Here is a 16,188-nt window from a genome sequence, read left to right as displayed (position 1 = left end):
TACTTTGGAGCACAGCCCAGTCAGAGGCAACTCGTTCCTGCCTGTGAATCATCAACGCTATCTCCTACCACCGTGTGGGGGCAATTACAGATGTTAACAGTGAGCTTCTGTGTTTGCTGGCTGGCTTCCTCTTACGTACGCATGGTACAGGTGGCAGACAGAGGACAAGGGTCACTTTTGCTGAATCACATCTGTGACCACGTTGTCCAAGCCTTAAACTGCACACTTTATAATGAATTATAACTAATGTAAAACTAAGCAACTAGAAGGGGGAGGCACCTGTGAGCTGTTACACTTCCACTTATGTCCGAGGAAGACGAAGTATGTGGGCTGCTGCACTCTACGGTTCAGATACCAAGCCAGCCAGTTCTGTGCTCTCTCCCAACAATTCCTGCCCAGGAACTTCGTTCCCAGGCTTCCAACCTATTGAGGGACCAACTTCAAATGGACTAAGACCAGATATCACAAAGATCATGAACCCTGCATAGACTGTAACTTCTTTACAAATGCTAAGGAGAATACATTGTGGGCTTTTGTTACTGTTGTTTTGAGTCAGGGTTTCAAGCAGTCCAGTCTGGCCATGACCTTGCTATAGAACCAGGGAAGACCTCACATTTCTGATTCCCGTTCTCCATCTCTACTGTGTTAGAGTTACAGGGATATCATACCATGCTCATCCTAGTCAGTTCTCGGGATTGAAACAGGATTTCATGTGTGCTAAACAAGAACTGTAGTGGACAAACTCATTGTCTACTGCAGTGGCTCTCACCCTTCCGAATATTTTGCCCCTATACTGTAGTTCCTCATGCTGTGGTGACCTCCAACTCTAAAATTATTTTCACTGCTACCTCATAGCTGATATGCAACCCCTGTGAAAGGCTCATTTGACCCTCCCACAGGGGTGATGACCCACATATTGAGAACCACTGGTCTAAAGTCTAAAAACACCAGCCTGATGAATCTCTGAAGAATCTGTACCTTGGGAGAAAATAAGAACAAAGATGGTGTGCACACAGAATTTTCTACGAGGTTCTGACCCAGTCTACTGGGATCTTGCCTCTGTAAGGTAATCCTTGCCTCAGCATTTCCCCACCACACACACTGCTCCATCCCCCAGTTCTCTGAAGATGAATCTGGATTGTTTAATATCTTTGGGTGATATATTTTATACAAATACTAATTTTCTTAACAAATATTCAATGTCTGACTTGTATAAAAATAGTTTTAAGAACCTGTAAATACTTTCTGTGTGGGTGCCTCTGCTAACAAACCTGTGCATAGGACCACCCACGGGCCATCTGCGGCCTGCTGACGTACAGACAAAGCGTGCTGTCACAGTGGAGGCTCTGCTTCACAGGCGCTGCTGCAGGGCCTCTATTATCCAAGGCCACTGCCTCCCTCCCTCTGACGCTTCCCACAGTACCTGTCCCAGGCAGCCTCAAAGGACCTGTTACTCAGACAAAGCCTCCACAATGCACTACAGGTTCAGCTGCATTCAAATGCACTTCAGAACTGAGCCCCGACTGGAGCCGGAGCCAAGCCTCAGTCACTGTGTGTGTGAGGATTGTGAGGCACACTGGAAAGCTGTCAACATGGTTGGCTCTTGTAGTGATTTCAATATTCTAGTTCACACATATTTACATCTCTATAATTTAAAAGAATAAGCCTAACTTACTTTCCTAGTCACAAGAAGTCTTTTTAAATGAAAAAAACCAAACTACTAACTTACTTGGTAAGAACCTTTTTATTTTTAAAGTAAATCTTGTGCTTTATATGGTTGTGAAAATATCCATTATTTCTAAGTCTCTGCATAAGACAGACTCAGGTTCTTCATGTTATCCAAAAGATGTGACTTGATAAAGAAGCTTTAAAAATACTCAGATCGGATTAGGAACTGCAACACGTCTTTCAAGTCTGATTCCAGAGATGCCTCTCAAATGTGGCTCTGCTCCTGCCATTTCACAAAGCTGCTGCCCCTTGGCATCTGTGGGGATCCAACCTGAGCTGGGACCCCAGGATTCTCTACTCTCTCCAGTACACAGCATCTGCACTTCTGTGCACACCCTCCTGTCTCCGCCACGGTTCGAAGCAGCTCCAGGTGACTGAATGCTTTTAACGAGACATCTATGCAAACAGGTGTTATGCTGCATTACTTAATAAGGACAGGAACGCCTAGTGCATGGCACAGGCAAGAAGGATCTCTGTGAGTTCAAGGCTAGCCCAATCAACAGTAAGTTCTAAGACAGACACAGAAAGGCACTGTCTCAAAAGAAATGAAGCCAGGCTTGGTGGCGAATGCCTTTAATCCCAGCATCAGGAGGCAGAAGCTGGTGGATCTCTGAGTTCCAGGGTGTCCTGGTCTGAGAGAGTGCTAGGACAGCCAGTGCTACAGGGAGAAACCCTGTCTAAAAAAAAAAAAAAACAACGACAAAACAAACAGAAATGAGGACAGCACAAGCTGTACATGCTCAGCAAAGATGTGATTTTTTTTCCTCAATATTTTCGATCTGTGATCAAACAAATCATAAATGTGAAAGGTATAGTCACGGGGTAAAACATAATACAAATTTATAATTTAAATAAAAAGTAGCTACCAATTTTGCTACCTTAAATTCCTCTTCAAAGAATAGGGTCATAAATTAAAAGTCAACTAGTAAACTGATTTAAAGAAATCAAAAATTGTGTGTGGAACACTGCAGCCTGTATTTACTGGAGAGACTGAAAGTTTAGCAGAGTGGATATAAGCGCCTCTCACCCATTCAACCCCAGTCCCTAAGGTCTACTCCATTGAGATGAATTCTGAGAGCACAGAGGGCTTAACTACCATGGATGCTGAACTACGGTACAGGTACAGAGGGTTCGCCTACCTTGAACACACAAGGTTACCTACCGTGGACGCTGGCCGTGGCTTTAGGCCTAAGAATGAAAAGACTGTGTTGCTTTCCTTCGATTCAAAAAAACTGTCATAGTCCTAGAAAAAGAGGAAAGGAAAATAAAGCCAGTGAGCCATGGCAAGCAATTACTTTTCTGGTTGATGCTTTCAAAAATCTCTTACATGAAGGAAGCAATTAATTTGGCATTGCTCTGTCAAGGCCCAGGAAGGCCCACATGCACCTACTGGATTCACTGTGCTGGAGTTGAAAGGGCCTATTGTAACAAGTTTTGTATTTTTTTCTAAATCTAAAGTTAGGACAGGACTAAAATTTGGCAACAGAAATAAAGGAGCAAACACTCCTTTTTCCTCGTGTGTCAAACTAGAATTTATCTGTCTGGACTCACCCTGACCTTAGATTAGTGACCTAGTCACTAATAAGGAAAGCCACATTCCAATGCCATGCTTGATACTTTGCTGTCCAAGACTGAAAATATAAATAAATAAGACACTGGTCACCAGAGAAGTCACGAGGGTCTGCAGGTGTCGGTCTTAGTGGAAGGCTTCTGCTCTGCTTTTGCAGGTTCCTGTGGATGGGCTCTGAGAACAGAAGCACGTGCCCCAGCGGGACAGCTCCAAAGCGGGGACTGCCTCCTGCCTGCTGCACTGCCCTTGAACTTCATGCTCTTTGCACTCTATACAGCTCCAGCCCGGGGGGAAACTGGGCATGGCCACATGCACTCTGGCCACTGGGCATAAGCTGAGCCAATGTCTCAGAAATGAAGAGTTGAGAAAACCAGAGAGAAAGTTAAGGGGGGACTTGGTAATGTAGACCAGCAGTGGTGCCAGCCAGGATCAGAGTGGAGGTAATGGGCACAGTCAGGAGACATGTCCAAAAGGTGAGACCGAGGGCTGTTTTGGGGTTAGATATGGAGATGGCAGACAAGTAAGCAGTACAGAGGTTCCTGGCTTTCCCTTGATGGGAAAATTGGCATTGAGCTGAACATACTGAGAAACACAAGACAACTGACTGAAGCAGATCTTGATGAGGGACTGAAGGCTGCTAGTGGTACCAGAACATCACACATTTTATTAAGTTGCCAACCTTGTGTTAGATATCTTTTTGCTGAGCTTTTTACTGAAATGTGAACACTGTTACTGAGAACCGGCTGACAGCATCCTGCAGGGAAACCTCAGTTCTCAGCCTTCCGTCTCCAATATGGGCCTCTCAGAAAACAGCACCTCTCTAGTGACCACCGCACACCCTATACAAGTGAGCTCTGCAGGCCTTTGCTCTTCCCTCCTCTACTTGACACATCCCTTAAGCCTCTCAGCTTTCTGGATTTGTCTTCAGCAGCCTAACCCCAGCTGGACATCAACTACAGTGCCTCATTATCAGCCCCTGCCTAAGCGCACCCATTTCTAATTTATTGTCATATTCTGTCAATAAAAATCAATTTCACCCTTCTACCCTGTGGTCACAGCTCTTGGAAGACTTCGGGTACTCATACAATATGCCTGAGAAACTGAGCATGGCCTTGAAGGCCCTGCATATCCTGACTCTGGTATTCAGAGGCTCAGTCATGGATAATGTTGGGCATAATATAACCTCTTAGGTCACAAACCTGACTGGCCCTTTACACCTCTCCAGCTTTCTTCCCTACACCACATGTTACCGAATTCCACTGGAATTACAGACTCCTAGGAGATAACGGAGCAGCTCTTGGAGGCTGACTGAAGCTGTATCCAGGAGTAAGGCTCTACCTGGGTGTGTTGTGTTTGCAGATGTCTACTGGAATAGTTGGCCACCTCCTTCTTTCTGCTTTCAAAAGAGCTTAGTGGTAACATGGAAGCATTATGTAAAAGAATAAAAAGACTGCCAAGAGGATTTAATGTTTGTACTTCAAGTTATAATCTTTATAAACCTCAAAATGATCATAATTCCCCAAGCCACAAATTTAAATGTAAAACAAACTTTCGTGCAATTTTTAAAAACACCTAAAAATATTTAGAGGTAGGAAAAACGTGCAACAGTATCAATACCCATTATCCACACTGAAATGAAGCTGTCCTTACAAGTGTTAGTCACCAAGAAACATATATGCAAATGTTAGATATTGAGAAATCTCAGGATATTTCTAACTTATAAAAAGAAAAAAAAATCCCCTAAACTATATGTCTTCACAAGTGATAAGCATGATTCTTATTTAATCAACTTTTAGCTCAGTGCCATGTAGCTGGGGCTTGGGGACTTCTGGCCTAAAAGCACTGAACTCAGATTCCTCAGCAGAGGTTAGCAGCTTTTATTAAGATAACTAACCCTAAGAGAAAGTGACAAATACCCAGGTTAATTAAAAAGCAGAAGAGCTGAGAGCCATCTAAAAGCTGTATTTATCACTATTGTGCATATGATATGTGTGGACGTGGAGGAGGCATGGCCATGCCAGAGCACCCGAGGAAAGTCAGGGAGAACAACTCTTAGGCACAACTTCAGGACCGAATGCCAGGAGTCAGGCTGCATGGTCACCAGGCTTTCTAGACCTGCCAGCTCACACAGTAACTCTTTAGGTCAGTATGTGGTCAGTACTGGACGCCATACAGGTTACCAGTGAAACCTATGTCAGGTTGGCAGATCAACTGTGTTTGTTAATTATTGACTGGTATGTCATGTGTTAGCATTTGCCTGTTCTGAAACAGTATAAAAACATTTGCTTTCTGACATTCAGAGGCTTTTGAGAGTCCTGCCAAGTCCTAAAATATGCAAAAATAAATAGGTTTTTGGTCATGTTTGGATAAAGTAAATTATTGAAAATTAAAAAACTAGAACATTTTAATTGTTTAATATTCCTTTCACACTCAAAACAGTATGATGTGAAATCATTTAAGAGTAACACAGTCATGGAATTTTAAAAATAATTTCCTCTTAAAATATAGTCTTGGAGTCTTATAGTAAGACCTTAGGCCATGTGTTCTAAGAGAAAAATAATTAATGCTTTCTTATCAAATGCGTTTCACTAGTCAAACTCTCTCTCTCTCTCTCTCTCTCTCTCTCTCTGTGTGTGTGTGTGTGTGTGTGTGTGTGTGTGTGTGTGTGCGTGTGTGTGTGTGTCAGAATTTCTTCCCAAAGGTGAAAAGTATTATGGCTTACAAATTCACACAAGGCTTCTAAAGCAGACCCACTGAATTCCCTACAGTTAGGCAGGCACTCTTTGAAGCTGCTGGCTGTAAATAAACTCTGAGACTGCACTGCACGTTGCAGGGTAATCTGCTCTGTGACTTCGGGCTATAAAGATCAGTTAATACTGACTCTGCAAAGGGCACAAATGCAGAAATCATATTCAAGGCGAATGTGCGTGGTTTCGTCAGCTGATACATTTTATTACAGTTTGGACAAAGGATGGAAGGAAGTCACCTCTTCTGATGGCAACAGCTAGGGAAGGGAAAGCCTGGGTTTCACAGATCAAGCATAACTGGACATTTTCACCCACCGAGGGGATGGTTTCCTAAATGCTTTTAAGAAGAAGGCTAAAGAGCCATGGAGGTATTTAAAGAAACGCAGGGGTAAAGAAAAAAGACTCAGGTAGCCTATACTTCTGTTTTCGGTCAAGTGAAAACCAATGTTGGAGACATTTACAAGCCCATGATACAATCTGCAGCAGGTGGCATTAACAATACAATAGCCTCATTCTTCCACAGAGTCCAGGAAAGGACATCGCCCTCATCCTCTGATTAGACCATTATGGACTAGCAGGCACTGGAGACAAAGATCTGCAAGTTCTTTGCCTTTCCAGAGTTCCTTAAGAGAGTGGTTAGGAAAGCCCACAGAGGCCACTTCTGAGAGTGTGTGGCCTCGCCCGACTCAGCTAACGGCAAGTAGGAGAACCACATTCTTTCCACATCCCAAGGGCACAGGCAAGCAGATGGCTGCTGGAAGCACAACATAGGGGCAAGGACACAGGCAGCGGTCAGTCTACAGAAGTCAAAGGAAAAGCCGGCTTATCCAAACAGAAGAAAATTTAAAGCCTGCCCTTTGGAGGCACTGGAACTGCTGGTGTTTAAGACAGACAGAGGCTTCTGCTTAGATTTTCTCTGGAGCTGGAGGGGAGCCTCCAAGCAGAATTTCGGACTAGGAGCTGTTAATGCTTTATTCTATTTTATGAAACTTTGATGTTGAAAAAGAAAAAAAGTTGGCTGACCCAATCCCAGCAGGGTGGGTTGGTAAGTTTCAGCCATTTCGAAACAGCTCCAGTCAGCAATTCTTACGCTAGACACTAAGGATGTTCAGTTCTGAAATCATGTTTAATATTTCTGACTACAATGGTTCAGGATACAGTGTGGACATGTGAGTCACCAACTGTCTTGTCTGGATGCCATCTGAAATGAGGAGGGGCAGGGGCAACAGGACAGAGTTATGCTTAGGAAAGCACCCAACAATAAAATTTAATCAGCACCTATAATGTATAGCAAATACAACTGGACTAGTATAGAAAACATCGGGGGAAAACTAAATCCCAAAGAAGAGAGGTGTGGGGCAGCCTTCTGCAGGACATGAGGTATACTTGCAAAGGCTGGGGGGTTCCTCTATCCCAGTGCTGCTGGTATGACTGGGATCCTCTGAAAATCACATACTAGGCTCCAGAAGTGAAAAGACTAGCTGGTCACTGTGTACACTTAGGACACAGAGAGATGGAAAGGTTTGTCTTACAAGAGCAACACTGGCCTTTATGCCTTTGTAACTCTCTCTTGTTAGCAGTCCAGAGGGTCCAACCTCTTATACAATCTCCTTTGCTCTCCTGCCCAAAGGAAATGGGTCTGTGAAAGTCCCGGGGTTGGGGGAGGCATCACCCTGGCTCCTAAAAGAAAATGTCAAAAACCAACAGCCAGATCAACCTTGGGAATATACAGGCCACAGGAAAAAAAATCGTTATACCTTGTACTTTGAATCAATATCCTTGGAAAGATTTAAGATGCTCTAGCCATAAAAGGGGAACAAGACATTATCTTAAAGGAGAAATAAAGTAATGCAAAGGGGTTACTAGAAATTAAATCTGATTGCTAGAGACAAACGTAGAATCAGATGATGTAGAGATGAAAAAGAATTCCATGCAGCTAGTGACCTAGAAAATACACTCAAGCATGCCACCTGCATGCACGGAACAGCACTGAGATCAAGAGGGAAATTAATAGTTCCTTCCTTCCTTCCTTCCTTCCTTCCTTCCTTCCTTCCCTCCCTCCCTCCCTCTTTCTTCCTTCCTTCCTTCCTTCCTTCCTTCCTTCCTTCCTTCCTTCCTTCCTTCCATAATGGCACTGAACAAAAAAACCCTAAATCCTGCAGGTGACCAAGAGGAAAATGAAGGAGCCAAAGAGATATGAAAACTTCCCCAAAGGAGGGGCCAGTGTTCAGGCTCAAAGTCCTACCAATTGCTCAGCACTGGTTCTCAGGCAGCAGATTCCACATCTCAGGAAACAAACAAGCAAAACACCTCAAGGGAAAAGCTTCCAGAGACAGAAATAAGTGAAGCTAAGGAAGCTAGCTCAGCAGACAAGAACACCTCAGGTCAAGAGAGAGAGAGAGAGAAAAAAAAAGAATCAAACAAAGACACAAACCTGAAAGTCTCCGAGAGAGGCAGACCAACCTAAGAATCTGCTGCCACACACGTGGGTTCTTCTAACCGGAGCAGGAAATACAGAAAATGAAGTTGCCTGTCCTGGTAGAATATAGTTTTAAATCTAGAATTCTGTGGCCAATGTAATTATTCAGTAGAAATGAAAGTTAAAAAAAAGACAATTAGAATGCTTACAGGATCGTGTACCATGCTATGGGAATATTTTTCAGACAGAAGTCTAAGCAATAAAAGAAATACAAGAGGGTTGGGGATTTAGCTCAGTGGTAGAGTGCTTGCCTAGGAAGCACAAGGCCCTGGGTTCGGTCCCCAGCTCCGAAAAAAAGAACCAAAAAAAAAAAAAAAAGAAATACAAGAAAAACTACCTTCCTGGAATCTTTGCCAAAGCCGGAGAGGTTTTGCTCAGTGTTATTATGAGAATTCCTTGATCCTGACATTTGTGTCATTCTCTGTAAACTTCGAGGACTTAGGACTCTATGTCCTTCCCTGTGGCTGTACACACTGCTAAACAGCTTTGTAAATCAGTATTTACAGAACTGCATCAATCTAAGACACACGTACACACAGCTATAGCTCCAGGAGAGCATGTAACCAACTTCAGCAGCCGCACGCACAAATGTGTGTTTACGTATCAAAATGGGGAAGGAATGAGAAACCGTAAGAAGGCCAATTCCCCTCTCTTTCAAAGAAAAAGGAAAATACCATCCAAACCTTAAAATCAAAGGATCTAGATGAGTGTATGAAGCACAGAAGGGAAGAGCAGAGGACGGGAGGCAAGGCCTCCGTGGAGGTGGCATCTAGGCTCTGCCCTGGAGGGAGCCTGTAGGGGAGGAGGGGCAGGAAGGACCTTTCATTTCTGATCCTCTCATAAGCAGGCTTTGAAGTCTTGATACAGACGTTAATGTGACCGTACTGTTGTTCAGTTCTACTTTCTTCCCTGATGTAGTTGCAGATGGCTCACAAGAATTATGTGACTAGAAAGGAAACTGCCTGTCTGGACACGAGCTCTGATGCCTGCCAACACCGGTGGCCTCAAACTTTCGGGATGGAGGCTGTAGGCGCAGCGCGATTCAGCATCTTCGTGACAGTCACATCCCAGCGACTCATCACTGCCCGGGTTTGAGGCAAACATCTCGGTGAGGTGAAAATGGGAGATTAAACATTTATAGAAAGCAGAATAAAAACCATGGTAAGAAAATAGAAGGCTGCAAGGAATACCAATAGCGGCTGCTGAGGGATGGGCAGCAGTGAGAATCAAAACCAGCCCTGCTCCCCCACGGTCCCTGACTAAATGTGGGAGGGTGCCACACTCGAACATGTGCAGCCAAGCAGCTCACGGAGAAGACCCTCCTCAGCTAGACGACTTGTCTTTCACAGACGGTGCTGAAATACTGCAGGACTTTAAAACAGGATGAAGTTTGCCAGGAAAATGTGTGAGACAGGTGAGCTTCTCACGGTGGCGATTTTAATGGGTTTCGCTGTAAAAGTTTACAAGCAGGTTTGGTCAGCTTGCTTTTAGTGCATGTGGCTTTGAGCTTTATAAAAGGGAAATGCAACCTGGTCTTGCAGAGACATTGTGCTTGAGAACCACGGGGGCTGTACATAGGTGTGCTCCACTGTGGTCACTGTAGGCTCACCTTCTTTTATAGGAAGAAGGGGGTTAGGGCTAATACCCTGCCCACCACTGGACAGTAACCCAGCGAGGCTCAACCAACCACAGGTAACGGTGGGAAGGAGGCCACTCTGGGCCCCAAGTCACTGAAACAAACTGGGCAATAGCTTATCATCCCTGATTGGCTAGCAATGTGCCCAACGTTTATGAATATATTTAACATTATAAATACCATCTATAACATGTAAAAACACAGCCAACAATTTTCAAACATTAATGGGGGAGGGCACCCTCTCAGAGGCAAGGGGGAGGAGAAATGGTAGTGAGGAACTGTGGGAGGGGGGATTGGAGGGGAGCAACGACTAGAATGTAAGTAAATAAAATAATAAATAAATAATAAAAAGAAAAAATAACGTTTAACCTGTCTAATGGGAAGGCATTTGTCTGTATCTCAAGCAGCCTGTCCTTTGTCATTAAGATCTGACATGAATAAAGGACTTAACTCTTGAGTAACTAGCAGTATTTCACATCCACTCTACATTCTCCTGGTCAACACATGCCTGAGGAGCAAGGGCATCTGCAGCCGGACTCTGACGAATCCAGACGCTCAGGAGTATGTCTTGACTCCTGAATGCTAACAAGTCTCATTCCTTGACGGTTAGCCATAAACCGATTACTATGAACTTAATCCTGAATGAATTTCTAAGTGCTAGTTTTCTAAAAAGGGGGAAAAAATGAATTCAGCAAGGTTGAGCTGTATTTCTACACACTAACAGTCATCTGCATTTGTACACAGGAACAGTTAGCTGCACTTGTGTATAAAATCGGCTGCATTTGTGCACAAGAACAGTCGGCTGCACTTGTACATCGACAGGCATAGTCTGCTGCATTTGCTCAGAGGAAGAGCCAGTTATTTGTACACAGAACAGGTTGGCTCCATTTGTACACACTGGCAACCATCCATATTTCTATACAAGAAAAATGGAGGGGGGAATGGGGTGGGGCTAGAGAGATGGCTCAGAGGTTAAAGAGCACTGACTGCTCTTCCAGAGGTCCTGAGTTCAAATCCCAGCAATCACATGGTGGCTCACAGCCATCTGTAATGAGATCCGATGTCCTCCTCTGGTGTGTCTGAAGACAGCTACAGTGTACTCATATAATAAATAAATAAATCTATAAAAAATGAAAAGAGTTGCCTTGGTTGTGGTATCTGTTCATAGCGGTAAAAAAAGAAAAAAAATATACAAAAGAAAAGAAAAAATGGAGGGCTGGAAAAGAAGGCTAAGAGCAACTTCAGAAGTATACAGTATTTCCTCATGCACCTAGCCTGGAAGATGAAGACTTGTACACTGAGAATTATAATATGTGGTGGAAACAATCAGACACAATAACTAAAATTCTATGTTCACACCTGGATCACTTAATTTTGTTAAGCTGTAACTACTACCCATTGGGAACTGCAAACGGAGTAAAATCCTACTAAAATTACAAAAGTATTTTTTTTCTTCCTAGAAACAGAAAAAATAAAAAGCCCTCAAATTTCAAGGAATATGAAAGGAGTCCAAATAGTCAACCCATTTAGAAAAAGATACTTTCTGAACAAATTATTTTGCAAAGTTATGGTAATCAAAACAGAATGTCATTTATGGAAAGAAAAATATATTAACCAGTGACGCAAAACAGGGAGGCCCAAAAGAAACCATAAATACATGCTCTAATGATGACACATGTGACTCGGTAGGGAAAGGACAGTTTCCTAAATAAATAGTACTGGAAGGACAGGATGTCCTTGTGCAACAAAAATAAAGGACCCCATCCTTCTGGTACAGATGAAAATTAGCTTAGAAGATTAAAAGCTATAAAAATCAATAACCCAGAACTGGAGGAGCTATGGGTATGTACAGATGACAGATGCAGAAACAGACAACTGGTCCATCAAACTGGGACACTTCCATTCACTGAAAAGCACAATCAATAACATGAACTAGCAAAGAAAAACACCAGCAGACCAGACACTCCTGAAGGATCATACCCAGAACAAATAATGAATACAGCAAAACCTAGTAATGACTGAAAGAGGGGAAAGGCATTGAACAGATACTCCTCAAAAGAAAGCCTGCAAGTAGACAGCTGACAACATCACCAGTCAGCAAATTACTTATCCATTATACAAATCAAATCCACAGTGAGGATCACCTCATACCCATGGGAATGCTCTTATTAAAAGACACATACACATGAAGAGTAAGACATGTTGGTAAGAATATTGAAAGCTGGAAGGAACTTCCTGGCACTGTTGGTAACAGGAAGGAAATGAGTCCTTGGCTATTTCCCTAGACAGACAGACAGCTAAATAAACCCAAAGCTACCATGTAATCTAGCAACCCCATTTCTAGTTATAAAGCAAGGCAGCTGAAGGCAGAATCATAAGAGTATCTGCATGCCAGTGCTCACAGCAGTACTATTCAAAACGACAGAATAAAAGCAACCCAAAGACTAATGATGGATGAATGAATAAACAACGCCAGGACAGAAACATAATGGAATGCTATGCAGTCTTTAGACAGAATAGCACAACACGCATGAACACCAGCTAAATGAAAGAAGCCATCAGATGAAGACAAATACCACGAGATCCCATGCACATGGGTTTTATAACATAGTCAATTCCTAGATATAAAAGAACGGTAGTTATGGGAGCCTAGAGGAGGGTGCAAAGAGGAGCTGCTGCCCAATTTCTGAAAATTCCAACTCTGCAAGGCACAATGCTCCAGGGTCAATTTCAGAACAATGCGAGTAAATTCAATAACAGACTGCATACCCTAAAATGGCTGAGGCGGTAAATTTTATGTGTTTCACTATACAAAAAAGTTTGTTTTAACAAGAAATAAACATATGTGATGATCCAAACCACCTGTGTACTAACAGGGAGGAAGGAGACGAACGAGGGAGGATGTTTTCCTTCTGTGGAGAGGCATGCACATGGTTAGTACATTCCACACACATCAGCTCAGAGAGAGAAAAAGGCTTAAAACCTCAAACTCCAGAGCTAAGCTGTGCAGAATCCAAATCAGGCATTGAAACGTGTCAAAGGGCCTCGGTGTTGGGGGTTCAGGAGGACCAGGCTCCATCACCAGATCCCTACCTCACACAGATGCGCAGTGCATCAAGCACGGTGGGGTTAGCCGGCTGGCAATTACACAGGTTTGGAGTAATACTTGACAAGACGTCTGGCTGCTGGAAGGAATTTATGGAGGTGTACCACCAGGTGAGAAAGAGATCATCACAGCTGGACAAAGAGTTTAAAAAACAGGAGGAAGGCTGGGGATTTAGCTCAGTGGTAGAGCGCTTACCTAGGAAGCACAAGGCCCTGGGTTCGGTCCCTAGCTCCGAAAAAAACCAAAAAAAAAACCAAAAAAACAAAAAACAAAACAGGAGGAAATCTTGTTGCCCAGCAGGCAAGAACTCCTTCAGGCCATACCCTGCGGTCAGTTCTCAAAGCCCCAGCTAAGTGGGCCCCTGTCCCTCAGGCACAGGCACTATTACAATGAGCCTTCAGCAGCACCCATGTTTCTCCATCATTCCCTCAATTCCAGGGAGGGAGGAACTGACTGTCATGGGAGTTCGTTCAAGCAGAAAGGAACTCCCAGACAGGACAACCACATCCTAAACAGAAGGGAGTCACATGTCCACACTAGTCACCAGGGAGCTTAGCAGGTGCTTACTCTAGGGCTCATCCACTTAAAAGCAAGTGAGACGTTTCTAGGGAATCCTGTACAGCACACTGTGCAGACTGTTTGAATCCTGTCACTTGCAACATAACAGCATCCACAAATTAGCCAATCAAGTGAGACCCACGTTCACCACTGCTGGGAAGTACGGTGCACAAAGGAAGGCAGGGCAATGGCACCTACTGTTACTGCTCTGCTGATGCTCTGGGAAGGGCATCATTATTGGACGTCACCTTTAACAGTCCTGTCCTAGCAGAAGGAGGACAGGACACCAGGCGGCAGCTGCCACCTCCAGCTGGGACTTTTGCTGCTGAGGCAGAGGAGTAGCCATTGATCCCACAGTTTAATCAATACGAGAGCCAAGTCCTACACAGTCTGAAGAAGTGCCACACACTCTGTGGAGCAAATGAACAGAAAGGCTTAGAGGGCAGAAAGAAGTACAAAGAAGAATAAAATTAACCCATTTTACAACATTACAGTCTTTGATTCACTTGATTCAAACCCTTTACAGATTGCTCTACCGAGACAGAAGCATCTATGTCTCTAGTACCTTTCTCTCAAAAGGTCACAACACAGGGAGATTAAAACTAGAGGGATTGGGGATTTAGCTCAGTGGTAGAGCGCTTGCCTAGCAAGCGCAAGGCCCTGGGTTCGGTTCCCAGCTCCGAAAAAAAGAAAAAAAGAAAAAAAAAAAAAAACTAGAAAGAGAGCCAAGGTAGGGCATGCCTTTAATCCTAGCACCTAGGAGGTAGAAGCAGAAGTTATCTCTGTTAGTTTGAGGCTAGCCTGGTCTACAGAGCAAGTTAGAGAATAGCCAGGACTATATAGAGAAACCCTGTCTTTAAAAAAAAAAGCCTAACCAAAAAAAAGACACAAACAAACAGACACAGAAGTTCATTCTGACACTGTTTGAAGCATCAACAGCCTAAACCCCAACACCAGGGGTCAGTGAATGGGGAGGAGGTGGCAGGTGTTACCGAGCAGAACAGCAATGACAGCAACATAAGAAGTGAACTACAGAGTGGAGGCCACAGTCAATGGATACCCTGGTTACGGTGGAGGGCCCGGGCTGCAGAGATGGGAAGACTATATAACCGGCCTCCAGCTCCCAAGGTGCCTCGCTCTCCTCTAAGGAGTTTGGAGGTATAATCAGCAGACCTGTCTTCTGCAAGCAAAGGCTTTACAGTGTGGACACTGAAGAGCGTGGGTAGAAAGAGATGTGATGTAAAATGCATGACGAAGGCCTTCCCACTCCTTCACTCTGCCAGTGCTAAAGCATTGTGGGCAGGATGATGCTCCCAAAACAAGAGACTGAGAGCTCATTCTGGCTGCACAGAACCCACAGAAGTAGGCTTACAGGCTGCCTGGTCATTCTACATCACTATGCCCAGAAGCTGCGGTCACATGAAGACACATGTGCAGCTTTCTATCCATGAACAGAAAGGTTTGTACTTGACTACGCATTGGGGGAAAAAGCCAGCCAAACAATCTGGGGCCGGGTGTACCTCAGTTACTGACCCAGGAGGTACAGTACCCTCAGATCAATCCCAGCACCAATACAGGAAAGAGGAAGAGACGAAGAAAGAAGAGAAAAAGTCAGGGAAAGTAGGGAAAGGGGAAGGGGGAAGAAAAATAGGAGAGAGGAAGGGGTGAGTGGAGGGGGAGGGGCAGAGGAAAGATCAGTGTGGGTGAGGACAAAAGTTGCTACAGAAGAGAACTTCAAAGAAATTACATTGAGTATCCTCACTGAGTAATGACCTTGCATCATACCATAAAACAAAACACTTAAGAGGGAAAGAAACAGAACAAGAAGCAGGGTGTGTGTCTGTGACATAATATACCCTATAAAGATTAAGACACAAATTAAAGAGACCTCCCCAGAAAACAAAAAGTCAAGGAGGCAGGCAATGGAGGAAAACATAAAATGGGACAAAATCAGTCTTAAAGTCCAATATCCAAATTAATGGGCACTCAGAAGACTGGCAAGGAGGATCGTTTCAAGGAAGCACCAGAAGGGCACGTACAAAGTGTTCGCACAACTTCCTGGGCACTCCCCAAGGAACTTTAGAAGATACTTCATTCTGGAATGCACAGTGTGCTACAACCTTCCAATTCTTCACAGCAGAAACTGACAAACACCCACAGGACCACAGAGACGGCATTTGACATCTGCGTTCCGTCCCTGGCCCAGACGAGAATGAAGCAGTCACAGTTCTTTCCCACCAAGATTCTACACCTAGAGACAAACAAAACAAAGGCCATCTCATACCATCCATGTCCCAGGGAGAAAGAGCCACTGGCTTTCGTGTCAGTCTTTCTGACATATTTATTACGTTGGTGCGAAAATCA

General features: G+C 44.0%; 1 protein-coding gene across 6 annotated transcripts in view; it reads right to left on the bottom strand.

Annotated features, from left to right (window-relative positions):
* Positions 1-16,188, bottom strand: part of Sh3bgrl2 (SH3 domain binding glutamate-rich protein like 2) — a 91,888-nt gene that overhangs the window by 43,580 nt on the left and 32,120 nt on the right. For 2 of the 6 annotated variants that reach the window (XR_015626900.1, NM_001389250.1), the window contains 1 exon segment: positions 2,891-2,971. Coding sequence is in view for 1 of the 2 variants with exons in the window: in NM_001389250.1 (NP_001376179.1) it covers positions 2,891-2,971 (81 nt within the window). In the remaining variant the exon portion in view is untranslated. 6 annotated transcript variants of the gene reach the window in all.

The sequence above is a fragment of the Rattus norvegicus genome, chromosome 8, assembly GCF_021556685.1.
Source record: "Rattus norvegicus strain SHRSP/BbbUtx chromosome 8, alternate assembly SHRSP_T2T, whole genome shotgun sequence".
NCBI lineage: Eukaryota > Metazoa > Chordata > Mammalia > Rodentia > Muridae > Rattus > Rattus norvegicus.
Note: the sequence above shows the minus strand (reverse complement) of the source record. Positions and strands in the feature narration are given on the sequence as shown.